Source organism: Diplodia corticola (genome assembly GCF_001883845.1).
Source record: "Diplodia corticola strain CBS 112549 chromosome Unknown scaffold8, whole genome shotgun sequence".
Taxonomy (NCBI): Eukaryota; Fungi; Ascomycota; class Dothideomycetes; order Botryosphaeriales; family Botryosphaeriaceae; genus Diplodia; species Diplodia corticola.
The window spans coordinates 45,274-67,808 of record NW_017971487.1 but is presented as its reverse complement, the minus strand read 5'-3'; the positions used below and the strand labels follow the sequence as shown (position 1 = coordinate 67,808).

Genomic DNA, 22,535 nt, shown 5'->3' with positions numbered 1-22,535 from the left:
AAGGCGTACTCTCATGACGATTAATCCTTTCTCAGAGCTCATGTCTCGATCACGCAAGAGACGATGCTCCAACGCCATCACCACCCTGCACAACCGCCATGACCGTATCGTAATTCTGTTCACCCATACTCATAATCAGCACGCCGCTCATGCGCGGATCCCTCCCCATCTTCTCGACGAACTCGCGGCTCCCCCTGGCATTGGCCCCCTTCTCGTCCGCCGCCTCGACGCTCAAATCGCTCTTGCGCACCTGCAAATGCGCCACCACGCACGCCCGCTCGGCGCACAAGCCCCCGGCCACGCACCGCTCCAGACAGTCCCACGCCTGGCGCCGGTCCTCGACATCGACGACAACCATGCCGTACCTCTCCCGCGCCCCGGCCGCCACCTCGTCCGCCAGCCGCGGCAACACGTCGCGCACCGCATCGCCGCAGATCAGCTCCACCCGATCTCCCAGGCCCAAGCCCGGGCCGGCACCGGCGTCTCCCGCAGCACCGTCAGCACCGTCAGCGGAAGCAGAAGCACAAGCAGCATCCAGACTCTCCCGCGCGACGGCCGCGTGCTCCGCGCGCGCCTCGACCGTCGTCACGCGCAGCGCCGGGTGGGCCGCGGCGCACCACAGCGCGCCGTGGCCCGCGAAGGTGCCGACCTCGAGCACGCGCCGCACGCCCAGCAGCCGGCACTGCACGTGCAGGAACTTGCCTTGCGAGGGCACGGCGCTCCAGTCGGGCAGGGCGCGCGCGCGGCGCGCGCGCGTGGCGTGCGCGAGAGCGCTGGCGAGCCCCGCGGGGAGGCTGGTGGCGTTGAGGTGCGTGTGCGCGTAGTGGTCGAGGGAGGGGTAGTCGTAGTCGTGGGAGGGGGGTTGGCGGGGGCGGTGGGGTTGTTGTTGTTGTTGCTGGTTCTCTTTCTTTTCTGGAGCGGGAGTGGGAGCGGGGGAGGGGCGGTCCATGGTGGATTGATGGTGCTTGGATGGGTTACTGGGGTTTGTTTTTGGGTTTTTCTCCTGGAGGAGGAAGGACTCTTTTGGACGGGGATCGTGGTGTTCAAGTGGGATTGGAAGAGGGGGCCGGGTGCTTGATCCAGCGCAGCTATGCGTCGGCGGCTCTTAAGGGAATTAAGTGCTTGTAGCAGGATGCGATGCGGTTGGTTGGAATCGGGACAAGGGTACATCATGCGTATTCCCACCAGTTCTATCAGTTGCGTCATTGGCTTCGAGGCTCGTCGTTGAAAGAACAGGGGGGGCTTGCATGGTGGCGCGGCAGCCTGGACGATACCCTGTACGCTTGCACTCTGTCGCTGAGCGTCTCCGTCCATCGGGCGTCGTTGCATTCCACGTGATAGTTGCCCCTCCAATCGTATCCGCAGATGTCGCACAAGCAAAGGTGGCCGAGCAGACACAGCTACACGCCGAGTATATGCACCGCGTCACCGCGTCTCGCCATGGCACGCTCTCAGTCGATGGGGAGGACGACTCGCAGCATATTCCAGGTGATGCGGCCGGCTATCGTCTGTGTCCTGTCTCTACACTTCTTCACCATGTTTGCCTACTACCACGCCATGGCCCCGAAACTGAAGCTTTTGGAGCTGGCCATCTGCCGTTCCTTCTACGAAGCCCGGGATCCGACTGCCATCGTTGCGGTACCGACCTGGCCGGGATTCCACATCGACGAGGACAGATGCAAACAAAGCAGCATCCAACAGCATCTCTCCAATCTGCGGTCGTGGGGCGTGTTTTTCGATGGACTTTGCAGTACCTTTCGTCGCTGTTCCCCGAGAGTCACAGCCGCTGATGGTGGCAGCTTTGCTTCTCTCCATCCCCTACGGCGCCTTGGCCGATCGCCACGGAAGAAAGCTGGTTTACATGTGCAGCCTGCTCGGCCTGGTCCTGAGCAACGCGTGGTTCGTCTTGGTGTGTAAGTATGTGTTCGAACGACGGCTTTTGTGGTTCGACGGTTGACTCGCAACTGCGCCAGGCTCCCACTTCGAGCTATTCCCCGTGGCCGCCGTGCTCTTTTCAAGCGCTTTCCTCACAATCGGCGGGGGGTCGTGGGTTGTGGTGGCGATTTCGTCGACCATGGCTACAGATGTCGCAGATGAGCAGACGAGGTAAGTATCGAGTGCCGTGCTCTCGGCCCCTGCCCGTGTACTGATGGATGATGCATCGGACTGCAGATCCACAGTCTTGTACTGGCTGCTTTCCGTCTACTACCTGGGCTACGTGGCCGGCACGGGGCTTGCGCCCATGACGATGCAGACCGCTTGGCTCCCCTTCTTCCTGGCGCTGCTGTCTGCTTCTGTCGCAGCCATCATCGCCGCTCTCATGCCCCACACGCAGCCGCCCTCGCAGACGGCACACGACCCGGGCCATGATCGACCCGGGAGGGCCATGCCGCACGAGCATCAGACGTTCTGGAGGAAGCTCAGCACGCTCGTCCACACATGCTCGCAGCACATCAGCCGCCTCAAGTCGCATCCGCAGCTCGTGCTGATCTTCCTCGTCATCCCGCTCATCTCCACCCGCGGCACCCTCTCCGAGCTCGTCCTGCCGTACGTGTCGAAACGATACTCGTGGCCCTTGAGCCGGGTACGTGATCAGCCACCCTTCCTTCCTTCCCTCCGCCCTCGCCTGCGTACCTACTCACCCGATCAACACCTTCCAGGCCGGAGCCATGGACGCAATCAACGGCGCCGTCAGCCTCCTCCTCGGCATCTTCGTTCTGCCCTGCATCATGCGCACGCTTACCGGCCCGCCCTACCACCTCGCCGCCGTGCGCGCCGACGCCTACGTCGCCCGCTACAGCGTCGGGGCGCTGTGCGTCGGGGCTGTCGTCGTCGGCTTGGCTCCCAACGTGGGGATTATGATTCCAGGTACGTACGTATGTCTGAAAAACAACAACAATTAAAAAAACAAAAGAGAGACCGGGAAAAGAGAGAGAGAGAGAGAGAGAGAGAGAGCATAAGCCTTGCTTGATCAGTTTCGGATCTCAACAACCGCTCATATACACACATACACACATATATACCCCCCAGCACGCACTCCCCTAACCACCCACCCACCTCACAGGCTGGATCATCTTCTCCACCGGCGCCTGCGCCCGCATGTCCGCCCTCGCCGTCGCCACCGCCCTCGTCGTCGTCGCCACCACCAGCACCAGCACCACCACCACCGCGCCCGGCCGGGGCCGGGGCCGGGCCCGGGGCCCGTCCGCCGTCGCCCGCCTCAACGCCGGCCTCGTCGCCGCCGAGGCCCTCGTCGACATGGCCGTCTCGCCGCTCGTGTGGAGGGCGTGGAGCGTCGCGCTCTCCACTGCCGGTGAACGTTCATCTTCGGGCGGAGGAGGAGGACCGAGGTGGCTCGTGGTGTTGTTGATGGGGCTGCCTTGGTTCGTCGTCGCGGCGGCCATGGCGGTGGCGGAGGCGCTGCTGTTGGTGCTGGTGCTGCCGCTGCCGCTGTCTCCTCCTTTTGGGGGGGTGGCGGCGGGTGGGGATGGCGGGGATGGCGGGGATGGCGGGGAGGGGGAGGGGGATGGCGTGGCGGCGGCGGAGGCTGAGCCGCTCTTGGGGCGTGAGGGTCAGGGGGGGAAATAGGTGGCGGGTTTGGGGAGGGGGAGGGGGGGGGGATCAGCTGAGGCGTTGGTTTACACGCGGTGTCTCGGGAACGGGCGGTTGCTGCATGGGAAATATCGGATGTTTGTCTTATCACTCTTTGCCTTGGGACACCCCCTCTTCTCTCATTACCGTTGCTACACCCTATATACGAGACGGCGGATATGTGAGAAGATGAACTTGTGGAATCCTATAAAAAGCGCAAGCAGGGTGAATCCCCCGGACACAGGGCCTTGGGTGGTATCAGCATCGAGCCATTGAACGCGTCTGGCTGGGAGTCTGGAGAAAGGGTGGGTATGCTTGCCTGCAATGATCCAGTAATCTCGCGTGGAATACACATTCCCCTCGTCTCCGGTGAGATCATGCATGTTCATACCGTAGTACGAGCAGACGAATGACAGCGGAAGCTGGAAAGTCAGCCCTGACACGATCGAGCGCTGAGCGGAGCATTCCTACGTAGATTGCACTGAGGGTGGTGAAGACCATGACGATGCGGCTTTGCCATGCCGAACTCTCGGCCAGCTCGAGCACGTGTCTCGTCTGCTGGCTGGCCTCGTGGGCCTGGATCGATGCAGAGTGAGCCTCGCGGAGGTTTGCGCGCTTCTGCTTCAGGTCCAGCAAGTGGAGGAGGTCTCTCTCGATGGCATCCGTGTCCTTCCACAGGCCCTGGAACTCGACCCGAAAAGCCTCGAGCTTGCTGGCCGTGTCTTTCAGATGCGTGTCGCCCGTGTCGGATGTCGCTTTGATCTCAGCAAACTTGCTCACCACCCCGGCCTGCATGTCGAAGATGTGGCCGATGACGTGGAGTTCGTCTTTGAGCGCGTTGGCTTCCAACACGAGGGAGAGCTCGTAGTTTTCCTCCTCGACATCCTTCCAGACGTCGGTGATGCCTTGGAGGTCTCGGTCTTTGAACGAAGTCAGAGACGCAACGTGCTTTTGCCTCTGTGCTTTCCGTCAGCCTGGAGCAAGTGCGGTGGTTTGGGTTGACGGTGCAATACCAGTTCTCCGATTGCTTTGCGGTAGAAGTGAGTGAACAGAAAATCGGGGTGTTTGAGCCGCGAAAGCAGCGTGGTCGTTGTGATATGGAGCATGAGTGCGCAGAAATCGTAAACGTTCGCAAGGACGTGGGAGGGGTGGTTGATTCGGGACAGCTCGCCGAGCATGGCACTCTCCAAATCCGCCATTTGCGCAACCTCGACGAGACCGCTCTCTAGGCTTTTCCTCGGAAACAAGGTAACCATCGTCTCTGGCGGCAGAGTCAGCTGCTTTCTCGCAAGTGTGACTGGTCGGACATGTCTTGCCCTGTTGTGGTATAACGAGCCATAGTTGATGGACGACCAGGCACTTGGCCCCGGTCTGAGCAGCCGCCGTCTGCTTCGGGAGAACTTGGTTGTGAAGACGATCGATGGGCAACGTCATTGTGGGATACTGGAATTGATCAAGAAGCACGGGTAAACGCAGCGAACTCTCAGACACGACCGAAGAGCTGGTGTAGCGCGTGTTTGGATCCGAGGCTGCCTTTTCGTAATCTTCCCTGAGCCTGGGCGGTATTCTGTCTGACCGGAACATGTCCAGTGCTTCATCTTGGCGGGCCAGATGGTCCACACTCTCCCAGTGGAGGAACGGCATCTGTGCAGCGTTAGCAAGAAGGGAAGAGTGGCGGGGAAAGACGGGTACACCACGACAAGAACAACGCCCTTGTCCCCCGGAAAGCTATCCTCACTACGACTCGCTTCATCCATTGTTAGCGTCTACGTTGAGCGCCACAAGGCAAATGGACCTACAGTCACTCCCAAAAGACGCGCATGCCGGGTTGATGCGCCATGACCCAAGACAGGCGCCCTCGGCCAGAGGCTGATTGTGCGCCCAGAAGTCAGCAAACTCGGCCTTGGATATGAGACTGTGGTTCGTCGAGAGGAATCTGTTCACGATTCCCTGTGTCGGCGACGTTAGCCTATCGACATGCACGTGTTGATCATCAGTTGCGCACCTCGGCCCATGCTTCGTTGTTGGCCGGTGCGTGGTACCACCGAAGGCAAACAGTTTGACTGCCTTCGTTGGAATCTATTGGCGTGTCCGCTTCCTCGGTGATGCGGCAGAAATCCTTGAGCAGCTTCTTCTTTGACCGCACATGTGTCTCTATGAGTGGCTGGTTGTTCGGGCTCGAGAATACGACTGCATGAGAGCAGATGCAGAAATCCCAGTTGAGCGGAAAGAAGTCCTCCAGTAGCTGGGCGGATTTCTTGTCCAGAGCTGCAGTCTGATTTCCAGTGCGGGATTTCGTCGTTTGTTGCATCGTACACAACGTTGTGGCGCGCTGGATGATTTTGTGCAGCTCCGCCATGCTCGCACCACCTGGCCGGTAGTGGCCGAATGAATGTATGTCGACGCTGATCTGAGCTTCATTGGCAACATTCAGGACGGACTGTCTTCTTTCAAGAGCCTGCTACGGGGTTCAGTAGTCGACAATGGATGCAGATGACCGGGGCCGATACCGCATTGTACGAGAAACAGCTGAACAGCACAAGGCTACGAGCTCTGTCAAGAAAGTCATTCTCAACTTTAGTGAGCTGCGCAAAGGCTGCGTTGTCAGCAGTAAAGTGGTCCAGAGCTGCAGACAGCCGTTCCAAGTCGGCATCAAAGGCACAGGTGTTAGGCACGTCTTCGAACCAGGGATCGTTAGTACTGGCACTCGAGGAGAGCGAATGCGAATAAAACTACCTAGCAGAATCATTCCCACTGTGAATTCGTTGGTGTTGAGACGGTCGGATTCGATGCCCGAGATGGCAGCTTTGGCTATCAGTCCCCCGACACCTTCGCTGAGGAACACCCACGGCAGCATGCGGAGCTGGCCGTCCATTCTCACTTGGTAAACGGTAGCTGGACAGTCCGGGAAGGTAGTACGCTACCTTTGGGCTGAACGTGTTCCGAGTCTCTGTCACGTTCTGCAGAAGACGATGTCCAGCATCGACAATCTCGCTGCATGAGCTTGCATGGTGGTCGAAAGTGAAGATGCGCGCCTCGGCAAAGCGGTCATGCAGGGCTTGCAGGCTTTGCTGATGGTTGATGGTTGGATCCGGGCGGGCCGGGACGGGGGCGGGCAGCACCAAGACGAAGCTACGTACACGGTGCAGGGCAATGATTAGCGGGGGATTGGCCTTGTGTCCCTACCACTTACACAACTTCCGCTTGAGGCTCACCCTTCCATATCCTTCTGAGAGCCATTTCACAGCGTAACGTGACCAGATACTCAAGCGCGGATATCGCGCCATTATAAGCAGCTCTTTCGTCGTGCGAGAGCAGGCTGAAGTCGACGAGAACGTGCGTGTCCTGCAGCCTTCAGCCTTCATGCATGGTCAATCTGTCGCCCCCTGTCCGGCCAGACGCCCCTGGTGTGCATAATCACATCCGCCACATTTCAGGCAACGACCATGGACGCCCAGCCAGCGTTGCACCAACGCAAGGCTGGCCCCATAGTACCCCCCCTCCAACCCCGCTTTCCGTCGAGTCGCGATAAAACCCGCGCATCGGCCCTCAGCCCCAATTTGGTAGCCTTATCAACGAGGCTCCCTCAACGCTCCCGGCTACCCTTCCATTCAATGGCCGGCCTCTCTTACGGCTACCGCATGCTGACGCCATGGCTCCAGACACTCCAAAGAGGGTAGATGGGTGAGCATTCCGTGGACTCCCGTCGCGAGGCTGTGGCTCACAATCCACCTCAAAGCCTACTGGTGACCAGTCCGGTCATCACAGACCGCTGGGATGCAGTCTTGGACCTCTGCAGGACCAAGCTTGATCCCAAGGATTTTGACATTGTGAGCCGTTTTGGCTCCATCGAGGAGCTGATCCAGTTCGGCAGCGCCTTGCATTCGCGCTACAGCGGAAGGGCAAAGGCCTTTGAACTGGCCCGCTTGATCGCCTTCTTCGAGCGCTTGAGAACATTCCATGGCAGCTTCGACGTGCTCGTCCACGTCCAGCCCACCGTTGCCGCGCCCATATGGGGCAGCATCAAGCTCTGTGTTGAAGTAAGTGGTCCGAATGCTGCAGTGCCGAACGAAGCCGTTGATGGGCCCGCCAGCTGGTGCATGAAACAAATGAAGTTTTTGAGCTCATCGTTGAGATGTTCGATGAAATCAAACACACGCTTCCGCGTATCGAAACCTATATCGAGGTCCTTGGGCCGTGTCCTTCCCTTACAGAGCCTTGTCAGGAGCGTACGTCGGGATTCCACACTTCGCCTTCGGACCGAAGCTGATGGTCAAAAGTCTACTGGCTTATCGCCGAGTTCTCTTGCCAGGTCATTTCGTACTTTCGGAAAAATCCATTGAGTGAGTGCTTCAACATGGCCTGTGGAGGAGGATTAACAGACATGTCCACCCAGAGAACATCTTGTTCGCGACCTGGAAGCCATTCCGCCCCAGTCTCGAGAAGACAATCGCAAGAATCCGGAAGAAGAGCCGGCAGATAGAGCTCGAAGTTCAGACTTTGAGCCTGCAGAAGAATGCCATGCACCATGAGGAAATCAAGGACATGTTGTCGAGGCTGGAGATAAGGACAAGAGCACGCCTTCCTTGTCACAGAGTGCCATACTCGAAGAATCCGGCATTCGTTGGCCGGGACGAGGAGCTTGAGGAGATGCACAACCACCTGTCGGCGCCATCTGTCAATCAACGTGTAGTGTCACTGTACGGGCTTGGTGGAGTAGGAAAGACTCAGTTGTGTCTGGAGTACCTATCGAAACACGTAGCGTCATATGAGGCCGCATTCTGGATTTCTGCAGACTCGTTGGTCAAGCTGGCCCAAGACGTCAGGGTGGCAGTCACCAAGTTGGGCCTTGTCCCCGACGAGGCTGAAGCATCCGATCAACAGTGTAAAACAGTCTTTTGGAACTGGCTTCAAGAGACAGGTGTGTTGAAGTGGAGAAGCTACGCCATTTCTGCTAACAAACCTTCCAGATGCGAGCTGGCTCCTGGTCTTTGACAATGCGGATGACCTGAAAGTCCTGCAAGGATACTGGCCCAAATCAAAGCATGGACACATTCTCCTGAACAGCCGTGATCCAGCATCTGCCAGATTTCCTGTCAACAGTAAAGATATGAAAGGAATCCACGTTCCTCCTCTCTCCGAGTCCAAGGCGGCCGAGCTGCTGCTTGATCTGGTCCGTCAGTCAGATCATTGCGGGGTTGATGAAGACGTAGAAGAGACCGAGCTCGCTCGCCAACTCACCAAGAGCCTCGGGGGGTTGCCGTTGGCCATCAATCAGATTGCGAATTACATGCTGGAGTCCCAGTGCGACTTGGAAGAGATTTGGGACATCTACTCGGACTTCCGCAACCGAGCATCTCTGCTGGATCAGGACGCTGGGAATCTACACATGGACTATCCCCATTCGCTCAACACTGTCTGGGACATCTCAATGTCCCGGGTCGAGTCCGCAAACAAAGATTCCCGACACCTGCTTCAACTGCTCGCACTTCTTGATCCTGACGGGATTCCGGAGAGCCTCCTGACCGGATCAGATCGGCAGCGCGTTGGATCATCCTTTGCGCGGTTGCAGTATCTCGAGAACAAGATGGTCTACCTCGACACAACGCGACCCCTGTTGCAGCAGTCTCTGATATCGAAGGACAAAAGCCGACGAGTCGTTTCCATGCATCGCTTGGTGGGGGCGATTACGCTAAACAAGATGACACAGGAAGACCGCCAAGCGCGGTTCGACGAAGCCGTCGAGCTTCTGTACAGAGTCTATCCTCAGCTGACCCCGGACAAGGCCTCGTTGGACAGCCAATGGCCGCGATGTCGGCTTTACCTTCCACAAGTCATGTCACTCGAGCAATTCTACCGTGAATCGGACCCACCTCTACTCCCTCGGGCGGAATTCGCCGTGATCCTCGCGAATGCATCATGGTACCTCTTCGAACAGGGGTTGCCGGCCCAGGCAATGCAGATCCTGCCGAATGCCCGAGAGGTGGGCGAGAAGACTCTGCCAAAGCAATATCCTCTGGCAACAATCTACAGGACATTTGGTGGCATCTATCTCGACGTCAACAGAGCCGGCGACGCCTTGGTCAACTTTTCGAATCAACTGAAGGTGTTGCAGGAAATGGGATCGCCCAATGACCTTGTGCAGGCCCACGGTTACACCAACGTGGCCCTTGCCGAGCTGGGCACCGGGGACTACAGACAAGCCCGGAAGGACCTGGATAGGGCGCAAGAGATTCGGTCCAAATACCCCGGTCAGGCTGAAGGCTACAAGGGAATGACACTCGACGTCATCGGGCTTTTGGAAGGGCTGGGCGGAGACTACGAAAGTTCGATACAGCATCTCAAAGCAGCCATCGAGCTCTATGACGCAGACTTGGGAGCGGGAAACTACTTGACAGCTTTGTAAGTTCTCGGTCGACGTCGACGTCGACGTCGTCGCCGATGCGCCCCGCTGATGTCCGCAGCTCCAACTTTTCCCTTGGGAATATTTATATACGGAAAGGCGACCTCGTGGAAGCTTTCAAACTCCATACCTCCAGTCTATCCGTCCGCAGAGACATTCTCGGCGAGACCTATCGAACCGCAGCTTCGCTGCACAAGGTCGCCTGGTTCTTGCATGGCCGGGATGAACAGGCTGCCTCAGAGTAAGGCCGTTTATAACACTCCAGACGCATTGACTGACCAATCCCAACCAGAGAAATGCTTCTGAAAGCCTTAACGATTTATCAGCGCTCTTATGGAGGCAAAGGTGGGACTGGACGCTCGACGTATTTGATGAGCATGGTCCTCGAGAGCTTGGGGCGTGAGGAAGATGCGAAGAACAGCAAAAAGCTGGCAGCTGATATCCGACAAGAGCTACTGGGCATTCCCCCGGACGAGCAGGATAACATGGAGTCATATGACAAATTGGTGGGCACACTGGATCGTTGATCACACCTTCATTCCTACGTATCCCGAGCATTCCTTGGAAAACTGTAGCTACCATTTGTCTCCTTCCCAGTCCTGTGTTTTTGAGACAGATCGCTATTTCTCCCGGTCGTTCTGTGCACCAATGGAGATGTGGGTAATGGCTTGTTGTCCGACCCCACTTGTGTCTTCTCCTTCAGCCTCGCGAAACAGCAACGTCACTGTCAGCGTAACCGGGCGAAGCTGCGGGGCGATGTTTCTGAGAAATACGCCACCATCATGCATTGACGCCCAGCATGCATGCACTCAGCCCCGTGAATCCCTGCAATCGATATCATAATCGAACCGAGAACGTCCAACTGCATACGCCCCGTCACAGGCAGACACCATAGCATCGCTGATAGTACCGGGTTCCGAGCCATGTATCCGTGCACTTATATTTCCCCTTCATCAAGCCTTATCCCTCGCGCAGAGGTGCCAGATCAAGAGTCGTCCCGTTATCCAACAACCACCTTTCCCTTCGAAGTCACATCTTACTGTGTAAACACCATGTCTTCCACCGCTTCGACCAACCAGAAGTCGCAGCCCTGGCAAAAGTATGTTCAAGTGGGGCCAGATGCGGCTCAATCCTGGGATTCATCCAAGGTAAGAATCCCATCAAGATGCAGTGTCAAGTATCAATCGTATTGATCTGTTCGTTTCCAGAATGTGACCGGCAGAAGTGAGCATGGCGGTGGACTTGACGGGGGGAACAGCGTCCCGAAAGCCCAGGAAAAGAGCAACGTCCGGCTGGTTGCGGAGAAGGACGCACACTGTTTGGATCCAGACTCGGATGATGAATGAAACTTATGGGTAATGAGACAGTGCTCTGAAGAGTAGATTATGTATCCAGCTTCCACGGTGTTTCAATCTACCGTTCTGTGGGTTTGAGAGTGCACACGAGAAAGCATGCAGAATTTCTACAATACTGGCCCAACCCGACTTTAGGCTCCGCATAATGAGATACATCACACAAATACTCAAATTCTGGTTGATGAGCCCATGTCGATCGGTTCGCGAGGCAGTATAAATTCAACTCAAGCCACTGCATTGTGGAACATATCCCACAGCCTAGCGGGTCATTCGTGGTCCCTCCCCTCTACAGGTACTACCCTGCTTGCCATGGAAGTCGCCTCACTTTCATTCATCACGCCATCTCCGCTATACGATGTCGAGAAACCTTATGCTATTCAAACACCTCTCGGTGATGATGTACCAAGGGAGGCTCTGTCCAACTTGAGGTACACTCAGCATGATGATATCCCCCTGACAGATGCCCGCAGTCTGCCCGAGCAATCACTGTCTTATGAAGAGCAAGGCTTCAAGTTCATACGCCACCCAATGTTTTCTGCAAAGAGATTCAGTGCCGACCCAGCTGCAGTGGAGTCTTACTGTCAGCAAACCGTGGACTTGATCTCGGACGAGTTTCGCGCCGACAAGACCATCTGTTATGATTTCCGAGTCAGTCGATTCACTTTCGTTCCTCTCCTTCATCCGGGCTCAATAATGACTGAAAAGCCACAGCTGCGCCGTAACCGAACTTCCCCATCGCTATACAGGAACAGTGACGACAAAAGCTCGTCCAACGCAGCGCCGCCCGTGCACTCGGTCCACATCGGTCAGTGATTACGAACAGAAACATCACAGCATCTTCCTGACACAAAGAACGGTTCCAGACCACACCAAAACCTCCGGCTTCGACCGCATGCGCCGGTACCTCACAGCCTCGGAAGCCGACAAATACCTCAACGGGGACTATCGCGCCCGCATCGTAAAGTACGTACATACATACGCACCCACACCAACCGGCCCCGGATGGGAAGCCTCAACGTTCAAGCTGAATGCTGACGACTCGATGGCCTCCACCAGCGTCTGGCGGCCCATCAACCACGCGGTCGAGGACTGCCCGCTGGCGCTGTGCGACGCCCGCACCATCTCGGACGACGAATGCCTCGCCGCGGACCGCGTCGCCTCGGCGGACTTTGTGCTCGAGCTGTACTACCCGACGTACAGCCCGCGGCAGGAATGGTACTGGCTGAGCAACCAGACGCCGCGGGAGGCGACCGTGTTCGTGCAGTTCGACTCGCTCGCTTTGGAGAAGGAAGGCCCTGTCGGAGGTACGTTCGGTCTCTCCCTCTCCCTCCTCCTTGATCTGCAGTTCGAAAGCGATATATGGCGAAGAGGGGAAGAAGTTTGATGGCTGACGGGAAGGACGTATGTACTCAGCTTGCGCGCACGCCGCGTTCAACCGGACACCCGCCAAGGAAGACGTGCAGGAGCGCGAGAGCGTGGAGGTGAGACTGATTGTTTTCAACAGGATGGGAGGTCACGCTTGAGACGGGCGGGATCAGCGCAAAACAGGTGCTTGTCCATCCGTATTTCTCTATCAAGGACCAACCGAGTTCTTTTTTTTGCTTCCTCAAGCGCAGCGCTTGCCAACCCGCTGTTTCTATACACATGCCCAAAAACAAAAAACAAAAATCAAGAGAGTAGATCAGTCGCGCACATTTCCCACGCGCGCCTCCGACCCAGTTCGCTATTCCCATATTCCGAACTCGACGATTTGTCCCTAGCCAAGAAAGAGAAAAAGAAGCGTACACAGTAACTGACGAAAAGCGGGAGAAGAATGTAGAGAGAAAATGGAGTTAACAAGAAGGGGAAAAAAAAACCAAGGACCACCAGAACCCCTCTGATGACGACATCAACAACCAGCCTATTACTACAAGGCACCAAAACGTCCAGAACTAATCCCGAAAGAACGATACGGCCATGTCCCTGTTTCATGACGGTCATCATGTTTCATCTCATGCATTGCTCGAAAAAGGGCAAAAAGAAAAAAAAAAGAAAAATTCCCCCCAACATCCCAACTCAAACCACATCACAGCAGTTAGTTGTTTCCCTTCCCAACACCAATGCTCGCTCGCTTCCGCTCAAAAAAGCCCACAACAACGAAGACAAGCAAGAGAAGTCACCGCCGCCACCACCGTCTTTTACAACTTCCGTATCGCCGCCTCGAAATCATCCGAACTCTCGCTCGCGCTCCGCGCATGCGCATACGCCCCCCTGCTGCTCCCCACGCCCGCCGCCCCCTGCGGCACCCCCGGCGCCGGCACGCGAATGTCGATGGGCGCCGACGACAAGCCGCCGCCCGTCAAGTTGCGGTTGTGTCCGCCGGGAGCGCTCGTCGGCGCACCGGCGCCGCCGGCCGACGGCATGGGCACGGTCCAGCGCTCTTCGTCGCTCAGCACGCCCGGGTCCGGGTCCTCGAGGTCGGATTCCTTGAGGTCGCCGTACGTGGGCGGCGAGCCGTAGCGGCCGTAGAAGGCGTCGTCGCTGTCGGCCGAGAGGCGCTTGGAGCCGGGGGCGGCGGCGGCGGCTTGTTGCGCGTGGTGGTAGTAGGGCGATTTGCCGGGCGCGTCGATGGGGGAGTCGTTGCTGTCGTCGAACTGGCCGCCGCCCTTGACGAGGCCGAGGCGCTCTTCTTCCGTGTCGCCGCCGCCGCCGTTGCTGTGGCGCGGGTGGTGGCCGGGCTTGCGGTGGGCGAAGCTGAGGCCCGAGCGCGCGCTCATGGGGCGGTTGCTGCCGGCCGAGTCGGGGCGCGCGAAGGGGTTGAAGACGTTGGTGAAGGAGAATTGGCGCTTGTTCGACCCGCTGCTTGCGCTGGAAGTGTGGGGTGGCGGCGGTGGGGGACTGAGTGTGTTGCTCCCTGGGGTTCTGACGCGCTCGTCGATAGACGATGCCCAGTGGACACCGCTGGATGACGAGCCAGGTGGCCCGTGGTATGAAGTGTCGTCGTTGTGACCATCGCCACCACGGAGGCCTGGAGGGAGGCCGTATACGTGGGGGTGGTCGCCTTCTGTGGCGAAGTCCTGAGCTATGATAGAGCTAGGAGCTGGAGGAAGGCCCCGCGAGTTGAATGAAGACATGGAGGCGGTTTTGCTAGGAACCGAAATCGACTCAAGGGGAACTGGGTGTGTCGAAGAGTGCGATGGGCGTCTCTTGGACTTCCGGCGGGTCGATAGACGCGAGAGAAATCCAGGATGAATATCATCGTCGCTATTGGCCCCGTGCTCGGAATCGGAGTCGGGGAAATGCGACATGCCCAGGGGGGGATGCACTGTCTTCTGGCGTCGGATTGACGGTTGACCTGAACTAAGCACCGTCTTGCGTCTGCGCAGGCCATCCCACTCGATGGATTCATTCTCTCCGATGGGCTCCATACTCACAGAAGCGAGTGTCTTCGCTTCCTCGGCCTCTCTCCTCTGTCTTGCCATGGACAACGTGCGGATGATGGCAGCACCGCCACGAATGGTGTCAGCTCTCGGCTCGTATTCAGGTTCTTCTTGCTCAGCAACCGTTCGGACCTGATCAAGATCACCCTGGAATACTGCAGCATCCGGCACGTCCTTTGCTGATTTGGAGAGTTGGAGGAGGACCACGCCGGAGCAAATCTGCAAGAAACCCATGACCACAGTGGCAATGGACGTTCCGGTGCCATTGAAGCCCTGGAAAAGGATGGAGGAGGTAACAATAGTGGCACTAGTGAAGAAAACGTAGTATGTAGGCGTGACCAGCGCGGCGTTATAGATATTGAGAGCTTTCTGTTGTCCACACATTAGCGACGCGCCCAAAGCAAGTCCGCAACGCTGTTCAAGACTTACATTGAGATAAATGATTTCTGTCAACAGAGTGGCAATAACAAAAACCAACACAATGTAAAGAAACCACTGGTTGAATTGTGCAACGCCTCGGATCTGCGCAAGAATGGCAGATCCCAACCCCTGAGTAGCAACAACGCTCAGCCCCCCGATCATGCTGCAAATGCTGATGTATATCATCATGGTCTTCTTGGCATATCTGGGCGCTGCCCAAAAGGCCAGGAAAAGGGCGACGAGTATGACAACACCGGTGTATGACAGGAAGCCGGGAGTGACGACAAGCTTCTTCATCTCCTGGATTGTGGAAACCGAGGACTGCTCCGGAGCATTGACGACAATGACGACGGAGCCGACAATGCAGTTGAAGCAGCCAACCTTGCCCACGAAGCTCAAGCGCTCCTTGAGAAATATCGCCGACAGGATAGCGGTGACCACGACGGACAGGGCGCCCATGGGCGTGACCAGGATTGCGTCGACGAAGGCATAGGCGACGAAATTGCACACCTCACCAATGATCATGAGGGTCATGCCAGTCCACCACATCCAATTCTTGAGGTATCCATATCCCTCGCCGGCTTCCTCGCTGTACTTTTCGTTTGCCGACAATAATCCCTTCTTTTTGACCACGAACGAGACACCAATGAATAGACCGGACGACAGTGCCAGTATAATGCCAACAACCTTGTAGACTGCAGGCTTTTCCGAGGCGTCTGTGGTAGACACCCCACTGCGAGCGTAGAGCTGGTGCCCTGTCAGCAGGGCGTCTCCGGCGAAGTCCATGGCGGAGGTGAGCGGCGGTCGATTTGGGTTGCGGGATAGAGATAATATTATTAGGCGCTCATGGGGCCACGAGGCGCGTGAAGAGAAATGTTCGGGAGAGGGGTCACAGTCTATAACCTTTGCGGCGGCATAGGGTGGGGAAGGCGCTTCGACGGATGTTTATGTTTGTCTCGTATTCCGGCGCCTCGTTTTCTGGTTGGCGGCAGTGGTCTCGGCGGGCGAAGGCGGTGATGCGCGCAGGAACGAGAGGCGCGCAAGCGGTCGGGTAGGCGGAGGGAGACGGAGCGCGGAGTGCTAGGCGGGCACTATTTGAGCAAGCGGTGCGTGGAGCGAAGCTGACTGCGGCGGGGCGGGCGCTTGTGAGCTTGAGAGTTCACGGCAGCGGCGATACGCGGAGGAGGCGTCGTGGCGCAGCAGCGGGAGACGCGGACGGCAGCACCTGAGGGCAGCACCTGAGGGGTCGCGAGAGGTGGTCGGAGGGAGGTCTGCGCAGCGCAGGCGAGATTGTGCTAGGCGGCGGGAGCAGTGAGTGGGAGTGAGGGAGGAAAGCAGGGTGCCGGCGAGCCGGGCGGCCTTGGTTTGCTCGCGTCGACTCGATGATGCGCGAGGCTGGGTTGGACACTCGGCCACGCGCCAGGGCCCTGTCACTGGGCTGGGCCAAGCGATTATTCCATCGCCAGCGCCAGCGCAACACCTGGCCAGCCCGCCTTCCCCACAGCAACCATGAACGACCACGCCGACCCAGGCGGCGCCCATGACATCTACAAGGCCGCCTCCGTCGCCGAGATCCAGGCCACGCTCGCCCACCTGAACCAGCAGGAAGCCCACGTCTCGGCCCGCCTCAATGACCTGATCGCCTCGCAGGAGCATCTCTCGCGCGAGCTCGGCCGCCTCGATCTTCTGCGAGCCCATCTCGGCACCCAGGTCGTCAACACGCGCTCCATCAGCAATGGCATGCTCTCCGACGCCGCATCCACCGCCAGCCGCATCTCGACCGCCGTGAAGCGCCTGGACAATGAGCAGTCGAATGTAAAGGCCACCTTGGAGGTCGTCGAGCAGGTTGCGGAGCTCAAGGCATGCGTGCTGGGCGTGCACGGCTCCATGGGCGCGCCGCAGGACTGGGAGACGGCCGCGAGCTACCTCAGCCGTGCGTCCAACATCCCCCAAGACGTCGTCAATGGCAGCTTCGCCGAGGAGATTGTGCCGACTGCCGAGGTGCCCGATCCGCCGCGAGTGACGCTGGAAAATGCCGCCGAATCGCTGTGTGGCCTGTTCCTGCGTGAGTTCGAGAAGGCCGCAAAGGAGGGCGATGGCACGGCTGTCACGCGATTCTTTAAGCTCTTTCCCCTAATCGGTAGGTCTGACGTCGGCTTGGATGCCTACGGTCGCTACGTCTGCCATGGCGTGTCGTCCAGAGCCCGCACGAACCTGAATACTGCCGTCGCGAGCAGAGAGAGTTTCTTCTACGCGAATGCCTTGACAAAGCTGTTTGAGCACATTGCCCAGATCGTGGGTGGCCACGAGCCGCTGGTCGAGCGCCATTACGGCACTGGCATGATGGGCAAGGTGATTGAGCGCCTCCAGATGGAGGCTGACGTCCAGGGTGGCATCATTCTCGACACATGGCGCGACGAGCGCAACATTGACAGGAAATTGACCGACATAAAATCATACGCCTTTTCTTTCCTCGTTCAAAGCTTCTTGCCCGTGCCCAGTGGCGGAGCTCCCCGTTCATCCTCGCCGGCTCAGAGAGACAGGCTCACCGGCCGTGCAAGTGAAGATGAAGGAGTAGACATGAAGGAGGTGGATGGCCTTCTCGGGGAGACGGCAATAATGCTTGGAAGATGGTCTCTGTACACTAGATTCCTTGCCACAAAGACCGCCGTAAGTAAATGCAATACAGTAATTAGATTTCAATTGCAACTAAGCAAACATAGCCCCTCGACCCCGACCTTGAAGGCATCGACAGCGCTCCTTTGATCATGCCCGATTTCCTCACCACCAGCAACCTCGCCAAGAAGGTGAACGGACACCTGCTAGAGCCCTACAACGTCATGGCAACTTTCTTCTTCCGTCGATCAGTTGAGAAGGCATTCCAGTTGGACGAGCCTCCGGCGGGTCTGTCGTTGAATCCAAACAAGCCACTCGGCGCAAGCCCTCCTTTCGTTACGTCGGCTGTCGACGATGTGATGTACATTGTCAATCAGGTTCTCCAGCGTTCGATCAATACGTCACAGCGCGGTGTGGTCTCCAACGTTGTGCCAACAATTGGCAGGGTGTTAGGGTCCGATTTCGTCGGCATGATTCAACGCAAAATGCGGGACGATGTCTACCCCAAGGCCGCCATCCAAGGCGGTATGCCGCCCGAGGACAAAATCATCGCCTTCTTCGTTCTCCTGAACAACCTCGACATCGCCAACGACTACATCAAACGCATCGTCCAGTCTCACATTGGCAGCCAGACCTCGGATGGCTCCGTCAACGGCGACGCCCACAGCGCCCTCGTCGACAAGTTCCCCTTCGGCCACGATGCCGTCTTCGTAGAGAACTCACTGAAAGCCATGGAGCACAGCTTCGAGGCCAAGACGACCGAACTCATCTCCGACGGCGTCAGCGTCGCCTTCCACCAGGTGATGAAGCCGCGCATGCGGCCCATCCTCGCCGAGGCCTTCCGCGACATCGACTACACCTTCACCGCGGACGAGCTCGAGGCGCTCAAGCAGCGCGCCGACGAGGCCGCCGCGCAGGACCCCACGCTCGCGCCCTCGACCGCCGGCGCGACGGCGGGCGAGCAGGCCAACGCCGTCGACGACCTCGTGCGCGCCCGCTTCGACCGCGCGTGGTCCGCCCTCACCCGCCCCATCAAGCGCATCCTGACCGACCGCAACTTCGACCGCCTGCTCGCCACCAGCGTGTCGTATCTCAGCAAGGCGCTCGAGAAGCGCATCTGGGCGTACTACGGCCGCGTCAACGAGCTGGGCGCCGTGCGCTTGGAGCGCGACGTCGCCGGCATCGTCTCGGCCGCCGTCACGGCTGGCGGCCGGTACGCCCTGAGGGACGCGTTCCAGCGGTGCACGCAGTTGACCATGGTGTTGAATATGGAGGAGGATGAGTGGGCTGAGGTCGAGGCCGAGGCGGATGAAGGGGTGATGAGCTTCACCTGGGTCTTGGATCGGGCGGAGAGGCAAAGAGCTCGGGCTATCGTGAGGGATAGGAGCAGCGGGTGAGACATATCTGGCTCCTGGGAGAAAGAGATAATCGGCGTGAGTCTGAAAATGGACTTGACGAAAGTGCTGTTGTTGGTTGGAGTGTAATCTGACCAAAAGGTTCGATAAAAGTGATGCAGAGCAGCCATAGTGATTTGTATGAAAGATTTCGGTCGGGCCTATTCTCTATGCCCTTCATCCCTTGCAGCATTCTCCGCCGTTCTTCCCGCGACGTTCTTCGCCCAAGGCGGTTCCCCGTCATCATCGAACTCAGCCCATTGGAAGAAAGAGCACCTGTACCGCGCTCGTCAGCACCTCGAACCTCAAGAGTCATGGGCGAAGGATTACACACCCCTCTTGACCCGGTGTATAACTCGTATGGCACATCCACATGTACCTCCCCCTGTTTTCCTTCTTCCTCTGCACGCATCGCAGCACGGTCGGTACGTTGCACCTGCACCGCGGCGTGTACCGCGGATGCAGACTCTCCTTGTACTGCCGGTACGTGATGTTTATGCGCTTGTTGCCGGCGATGGGGTGCGGGTCGATGGCCTGCGCCGGCGCGATGCTGTGCTTCCACTCCTCCTGCATGGACGCGTGCATCACCAGCAGCGAGTTGTGCGGCAGGTGGATCGCGATCTGGCCCTCCGTATCGGCGCGGATCACGGCGTCGGAGGCGGGTGAGAGGGAGTTGTCGTCGTCGCGTGCCACGACCCTGCGGACGCGGAACTCGCGCGCGACACCTAAGCTGAGCGAGCCGATGACGGCGCGTGGCCCGACGTAGGTGAGCTGGTCGGAGTGGTAGCCTACCCTGTAAACTTATCAGGGGTTGCGTGGGGATGGCTGGGCGATTGGGTGTTGGGTCTTGCCTTTCTGCGCCCCCGTCGTAGCAGTTTACGAACGAGGCGTTGGGGATCCATTCGCGGGGGGACTGGTACTTGAGTCTGGCGCCGTCTTGGAATCGTTCGATCCGCCGTTCGATCTCGGCGTTGACTGCAGTCTGGACCTTCGCTTTTGCTTTATCCATCTCTGGAAGGGTACGTCTTATGTCCTACTTCAGCTTAAGCTCTGGAGTTTGAGACGCATTGATGGAAGTCTCCGTACGGTGATTCGGCTGCCGTTGTAGATGTAATCGTCTCTTTGACGGGCTGCTTCGTCCCAGCTGTCAACGTAAAAGCAGATGCTGTGTGGGCTTTCAACCACCCTGTCGAACAACTTGAAGGTGTCTCTGCCGAAAGTCGGGGCTTCGGCGAGCATATCTCTTAGCAAAGCGTCTGCCTCATGAGGAGGGAGAAAGTTGTGGATGATAGAGCAAGGGGTAGCATTCTCAATGTCTTCTGGTGAGTACAGGTGTAGAGTTTTCCCCTTCTTTGCTGATAACTTCTTGCTTGCCGTGCTGCCACGCTGGACTGCGAAACGAGAAAGTGAAGACTGATATCCGACTGTCAAAGGCCTTTTGCGAGGAGAATCGCCATTTCCCTTCTCCGCTAGAGCCTGAGAGGCCTTCTCCACAGATCCGTTAGCATCGAGTAAAATTTCGAGAAGAAAGGATTGGCCGATTTCCGGATGCAGTGATACGAGGAGAGCAAGCTTGAAGTCGGTTGAATCCTCGTCTTCTCCGGGTATTGCGCTGGCGGCGGCTTGTGCGTCGTCTGGCGGCGAGATGCGGCGTCGTTTCCTGGAGATGAACGCGTCCATGTTGCGGTAACGCGACCCTTGAGCGCGCGCACATGATCTAGGAGGTGGATGACGGCGGATCAAAGGTCTGCTTCGGAAGTGGTTGCCTCCAAGACGGCGGCGGGCGATGGCGTCACGCCCGAACCTCGGCATCTGCATCCGTGCGCATGCAGCTCATCGTCAGTCAAGCTTCATCCCACCTCGACCGCCGCCTTTACAGCTCTATGAGCCCTTTTGCGCACCTTCTCGCTGGCTCAGGCCCGGGGTCATGAGCAATCTGGTCGACCGCTACGACTCTACAAACATCTGCAGCTGAAGCGACGCCCACTGCTCATGATAGCCCCGCCCAGCCACCGCCGACACCATGCTCGAATTCCGCACCCAGGGCTATAACGGCTACAGCGTCAAATATTCGCCCTTCTTCGACTCGCGCATAGCCGTCGCCGCATCCGCCAACTTTGGCCTTGTCGGCAATGGCAGGCTGTATATTCTCGGCCTCACGGCAAATGGCATTGTAGCTGAGAAATGGTGCGCTGCTTCCGCCGTCTCCAGCTATCAGACCCGACCAAAAGCTAACACGATGCTTGAAAACACAGGTTCGACACGCAAGACTCCCTCTTCGACACCACCTGGTCGGAAGCGCACGAGAACCAGATCCTCACGGCCTGCGGCGACGGCAGCATCAAGCTGTTCGATATCTCGCTGTCTGAGTTCCCCATCCAGTCGTGGCAAGAGCACGCGCGAGAGGTCTTCGCAGTACACTGGAACCTGGTCACAAAAGACACATTCCTGTCTTCATCTTGGGACGGCACGATCAAGATCTGGAATCCCCAGGCGCCGTCCTCGATCGCGACGCTGCCCACCCACTCGTGCACCTACAGCGCGCAATTCTCGCCGCACTCGCCCAGCGTGCTCTCCGCCGTCTCATCCGACTCGCACCTGCGCATCTTCGACCTGCGCACCCCCGCCTCGGCCAGCAACCACCTCACGCTCAGCATCCCCATCCACGCGCCGCCCAAGGCGCGCATCGGCGGCGCCCCGCTGTCTCCCGTCGGGGCGTCGCCGCCCGCCGAGGCGCTGACGCACGACTGGAACAAGTACCGCGACGGCGTCATCGCCGCCGCCGGCGTCGACCGCACCATCCGCACCTTCGACCTGCGCCAGCCCAACGGGCCCGTCGCCGTGCTCCCCGGCCACGAGTACGCCGTGCGCCGCCTCACTTGGAGCCCCCACCTGTCGGACGTGCTGCTCAGCGCCAGCTACGACATGACGTGCCGCGTGTGGACCGACGGCACCGCCATGGGCGCCGATCCCGCCGAGGCGGCGGCCAAGAACCCGATGGCCTTTGGCGGCGGCCAGGAGTTGGGCCGCATGGGCCGCCATACCGAGTTCGTGACGGGCGTCGATTGGTGTCTCTTCGGCGCTGAGGGCTGGTGTGCGAGTTGCGGCTGGGATGAGAGGCTGTTGGTTTGGGATGTGAGAGCTATCATGGGCCCTGGAAACCGCACCATGTGAGTTTCGGGGGCCCGGAAGTAGGTATGCATTACGCGGCGTTCCTTGTGAGATGTCACTTTTCATTGGATTTTCGATATGTACAGTACCTTTTAAGCAGTTGATGTAGAGAATGATTTGTCATGTCTAGTCACGAAGTATCGATGAATTTACAAATCTCAAAGCC

At 58.2% G+C, this 22,535-nt stretch overlaps 10 protein-coding genes across 10 annotated transcripts; 6 read left to right on the top strand and 4 right to left on the bottom strand.

Moving 5' to 3' along the window:
• Positions 1 to 49: 49 nt before the first annotated feature.
• On the bottom strand, positions 50 to 949 carry BKCO1_800028 (uncharacterized protein; the record flags this gene model as incomplete). Its single annotated transcript, XM_020279366.1, has 1 exon — positions 50 to 949. The coding sequence occupies one exon, from the start codon at positions 947 to 949 to the stop codon at positions 50 to 52; it is 900 nt and encodes a 299-aa protein (XP_020133386.1).
• Positions 950 to 1,536: 587 nt separating this feature from the next.
• BKCO1_800027 (mfs transporter) lies at positions 1,537 to 3,588 on the top strand (the record flags this gene model as incomplete). The annotated part of the gene is made up of 6 exons (XM_020279365.1): positions 1,537 to 1,750; positions 1,800 to 1,913; positions 1,974 to 2,106; positions 2,173 to 2,584; positions 2,661 to 2,868; positions 3,065 to 3,588. 6 exons carry the CDS (start codon positions 1,537 to 1,539, stop codon positions 3,586 to 3,588), a joined length of 1,605 nt encoding a protein of 534 aa, XP_020133459.1.
• A 378-nt stretch (positions 3,589 to 3,966) lies between these two features.
• On the bottom strand, positions 3,967 to 6,466 carry BKCO1_800026 (uncharacterized protein; the record flags this gene model as incomplete). Its single annotated transcript, XM_020279364.1, has 8 exons — positions 3,967 to 4,548; positions 4,605 to 4,852; positions 5,073 to 5,235; positions 5,286 to 5,338; positions 5,391 to 5,541; positions 5,597 to 6,049; positions 6,102 to 6,268; positions 6,328 to 6,466. 8 exons carry the CDS (start codon positions 6,464 to 6,466, stop codon positions 3,967 to 3,969), a joined length of 1,956 nt encoding a protein of 651 aa, XP_020133231.1.
• Positions 6,467 to 7,243: 777 nt separating this feature from the next.
• On the top strand, positions 7,244 to 10,521 carry BKCO1_800025 (nb-arc and tpr domain protein; the record flags this gene model as incomplete). Its single annotated transcript, XM_020279358.1, has 8 exons — positions 7,244 to 7,275; positions 7,331 to 7,631; positions 7,685 to 7,820; positions 7,872 to 7,934; positions 7,988 to 8,512; positions 8,562 to 9,993; positions 10,056 to 10,235; positions 10,287 to 10,521. The coding sequence occupies 8 exons, from the start codon at positions 7,244 to 7,246 to the stop codon at positions 10,519 to 10,521; spliced, it is 2,904 nt and encodes a 967-aa protein (XP_020133446.1).
• A 525-nt stretch (positions 10,522 to 11,046) lies between these two features.
• BKCO1_800024 (uncharacterized protein) lies at positions 11,047 to 11,340 on the top strand (the record flags this gene model as incomplete). Its single annotated transcript, XM_020279347.1, has 2 exons — positions 11,047 to 11,142; positions 11,203 to 11,340. 2 exons carry the CDS (start codon positions 11,047 to 11,049, stop codon positions 11,338 to 11,340), a joined length of 234 nt encoding a protein of 77 aa, XP_020133444.1.
• A 318-nt stretch (positions 11,341 to 11,658) lies between these two features.
• On the top strand, positions 11,659 to 12,733 carry BKCO1_800023 (cytochrome p450; the record flags this gene model as incomplete). Its single annotated transcript, XM_020279336.1, has 2 exons — positions 11,659 to 12,154; positions 12,213 to 12,733. 2 exons carry the CDS (start codon positions 11,659 to 11,661, stop codon positions 12,731 to 12,733), a joined length of 1,017 nt encoding a protein of 338 aa, XP_020133450.1.
• A 793-nt stretch (positions 12,734 to 13,526) lies between these two features.
• On the bottom strand, positions 13,527 to 15,974 carry BKCO1_800022 (uncharacterized protein; the record flags this gene model as incomplete). The annotated part of the gene is made up of 2 exons (XM_020279325.1): positions 13,527 to 15,137; positions 15,198 to 15,974. The coding sequence occupies 2 exons, from the start codon at positions 15,972 to 15,974 to the stop codon at positions 13,527 to 13,529; spliced, it is 2,388 nt and encodes a 795-aa protein (XP_020133449.1).
• Positions 15,975 to 16,697: 723 nt separating this feature from the next.
• BKCO1_800021 (glycoside hydrolase family 125 protein) lies at positions 16,698 to 19,201 on the top strand (the record flags this gene model as incomplete). The annotated part of the gene is made up of 2 exons (XM_020279314.1): positions 16,698 to 17,858; positions 17,912 to 19,201. 2 exons carry the CDS (start codon positions 16,698 to 16,700, stop codon positions 19,199 to 19,201), a joined length of 2,451 nt encoding a protein of 816 aa, XP_020133232.1.
• Positions 19,202 to 19,359: 158 nt separating this feature from the next.
• BKCO1_800020 (grf zinc finger domain-containing protein) lies at positions 19,360 to 20,878 on the bottom strand (the record flags this gene model as incomplete). The annotated part of the gene is made up of 4 exons (XM_020279303.1): positions 19,360 to 19,474; positions 19,533 to 19,991; positions 20,050 to 20,231; positions 20,285 to 20,878. 4 exons carry the CDS (start codon positions 20,876 to 20,878, stop codon positions 19,360 to 19,362), a joined length of 1,350 nt encoding a protein of 449 aa, XP_020133448.1.
• A 343-nt stretch (positions 20,879 to 21,221) lies between these two features.
• On the top strand, positions 21,222 to 22,372 carry BKCO1_800019 (peroxisome biosynthesis protein (peroxine-7); the record flags this gene model as incomplete). The annotated part of the gene is made up of 2 exons (XM_020279291.1): positions 21,222 to 21,385; positions 21,454 to 22,372. The coding sequence occupies 2 exons, from the start codon at positions 21,222 to 21,224 to the stop codon at positions 22,370 to 22,372; spliced, it is 1,083 nt and encodes a 360-aa protein (XP_020133246.1).
• Positions 22,373 to 22,535: the final 163 nt, after the last annotated feature.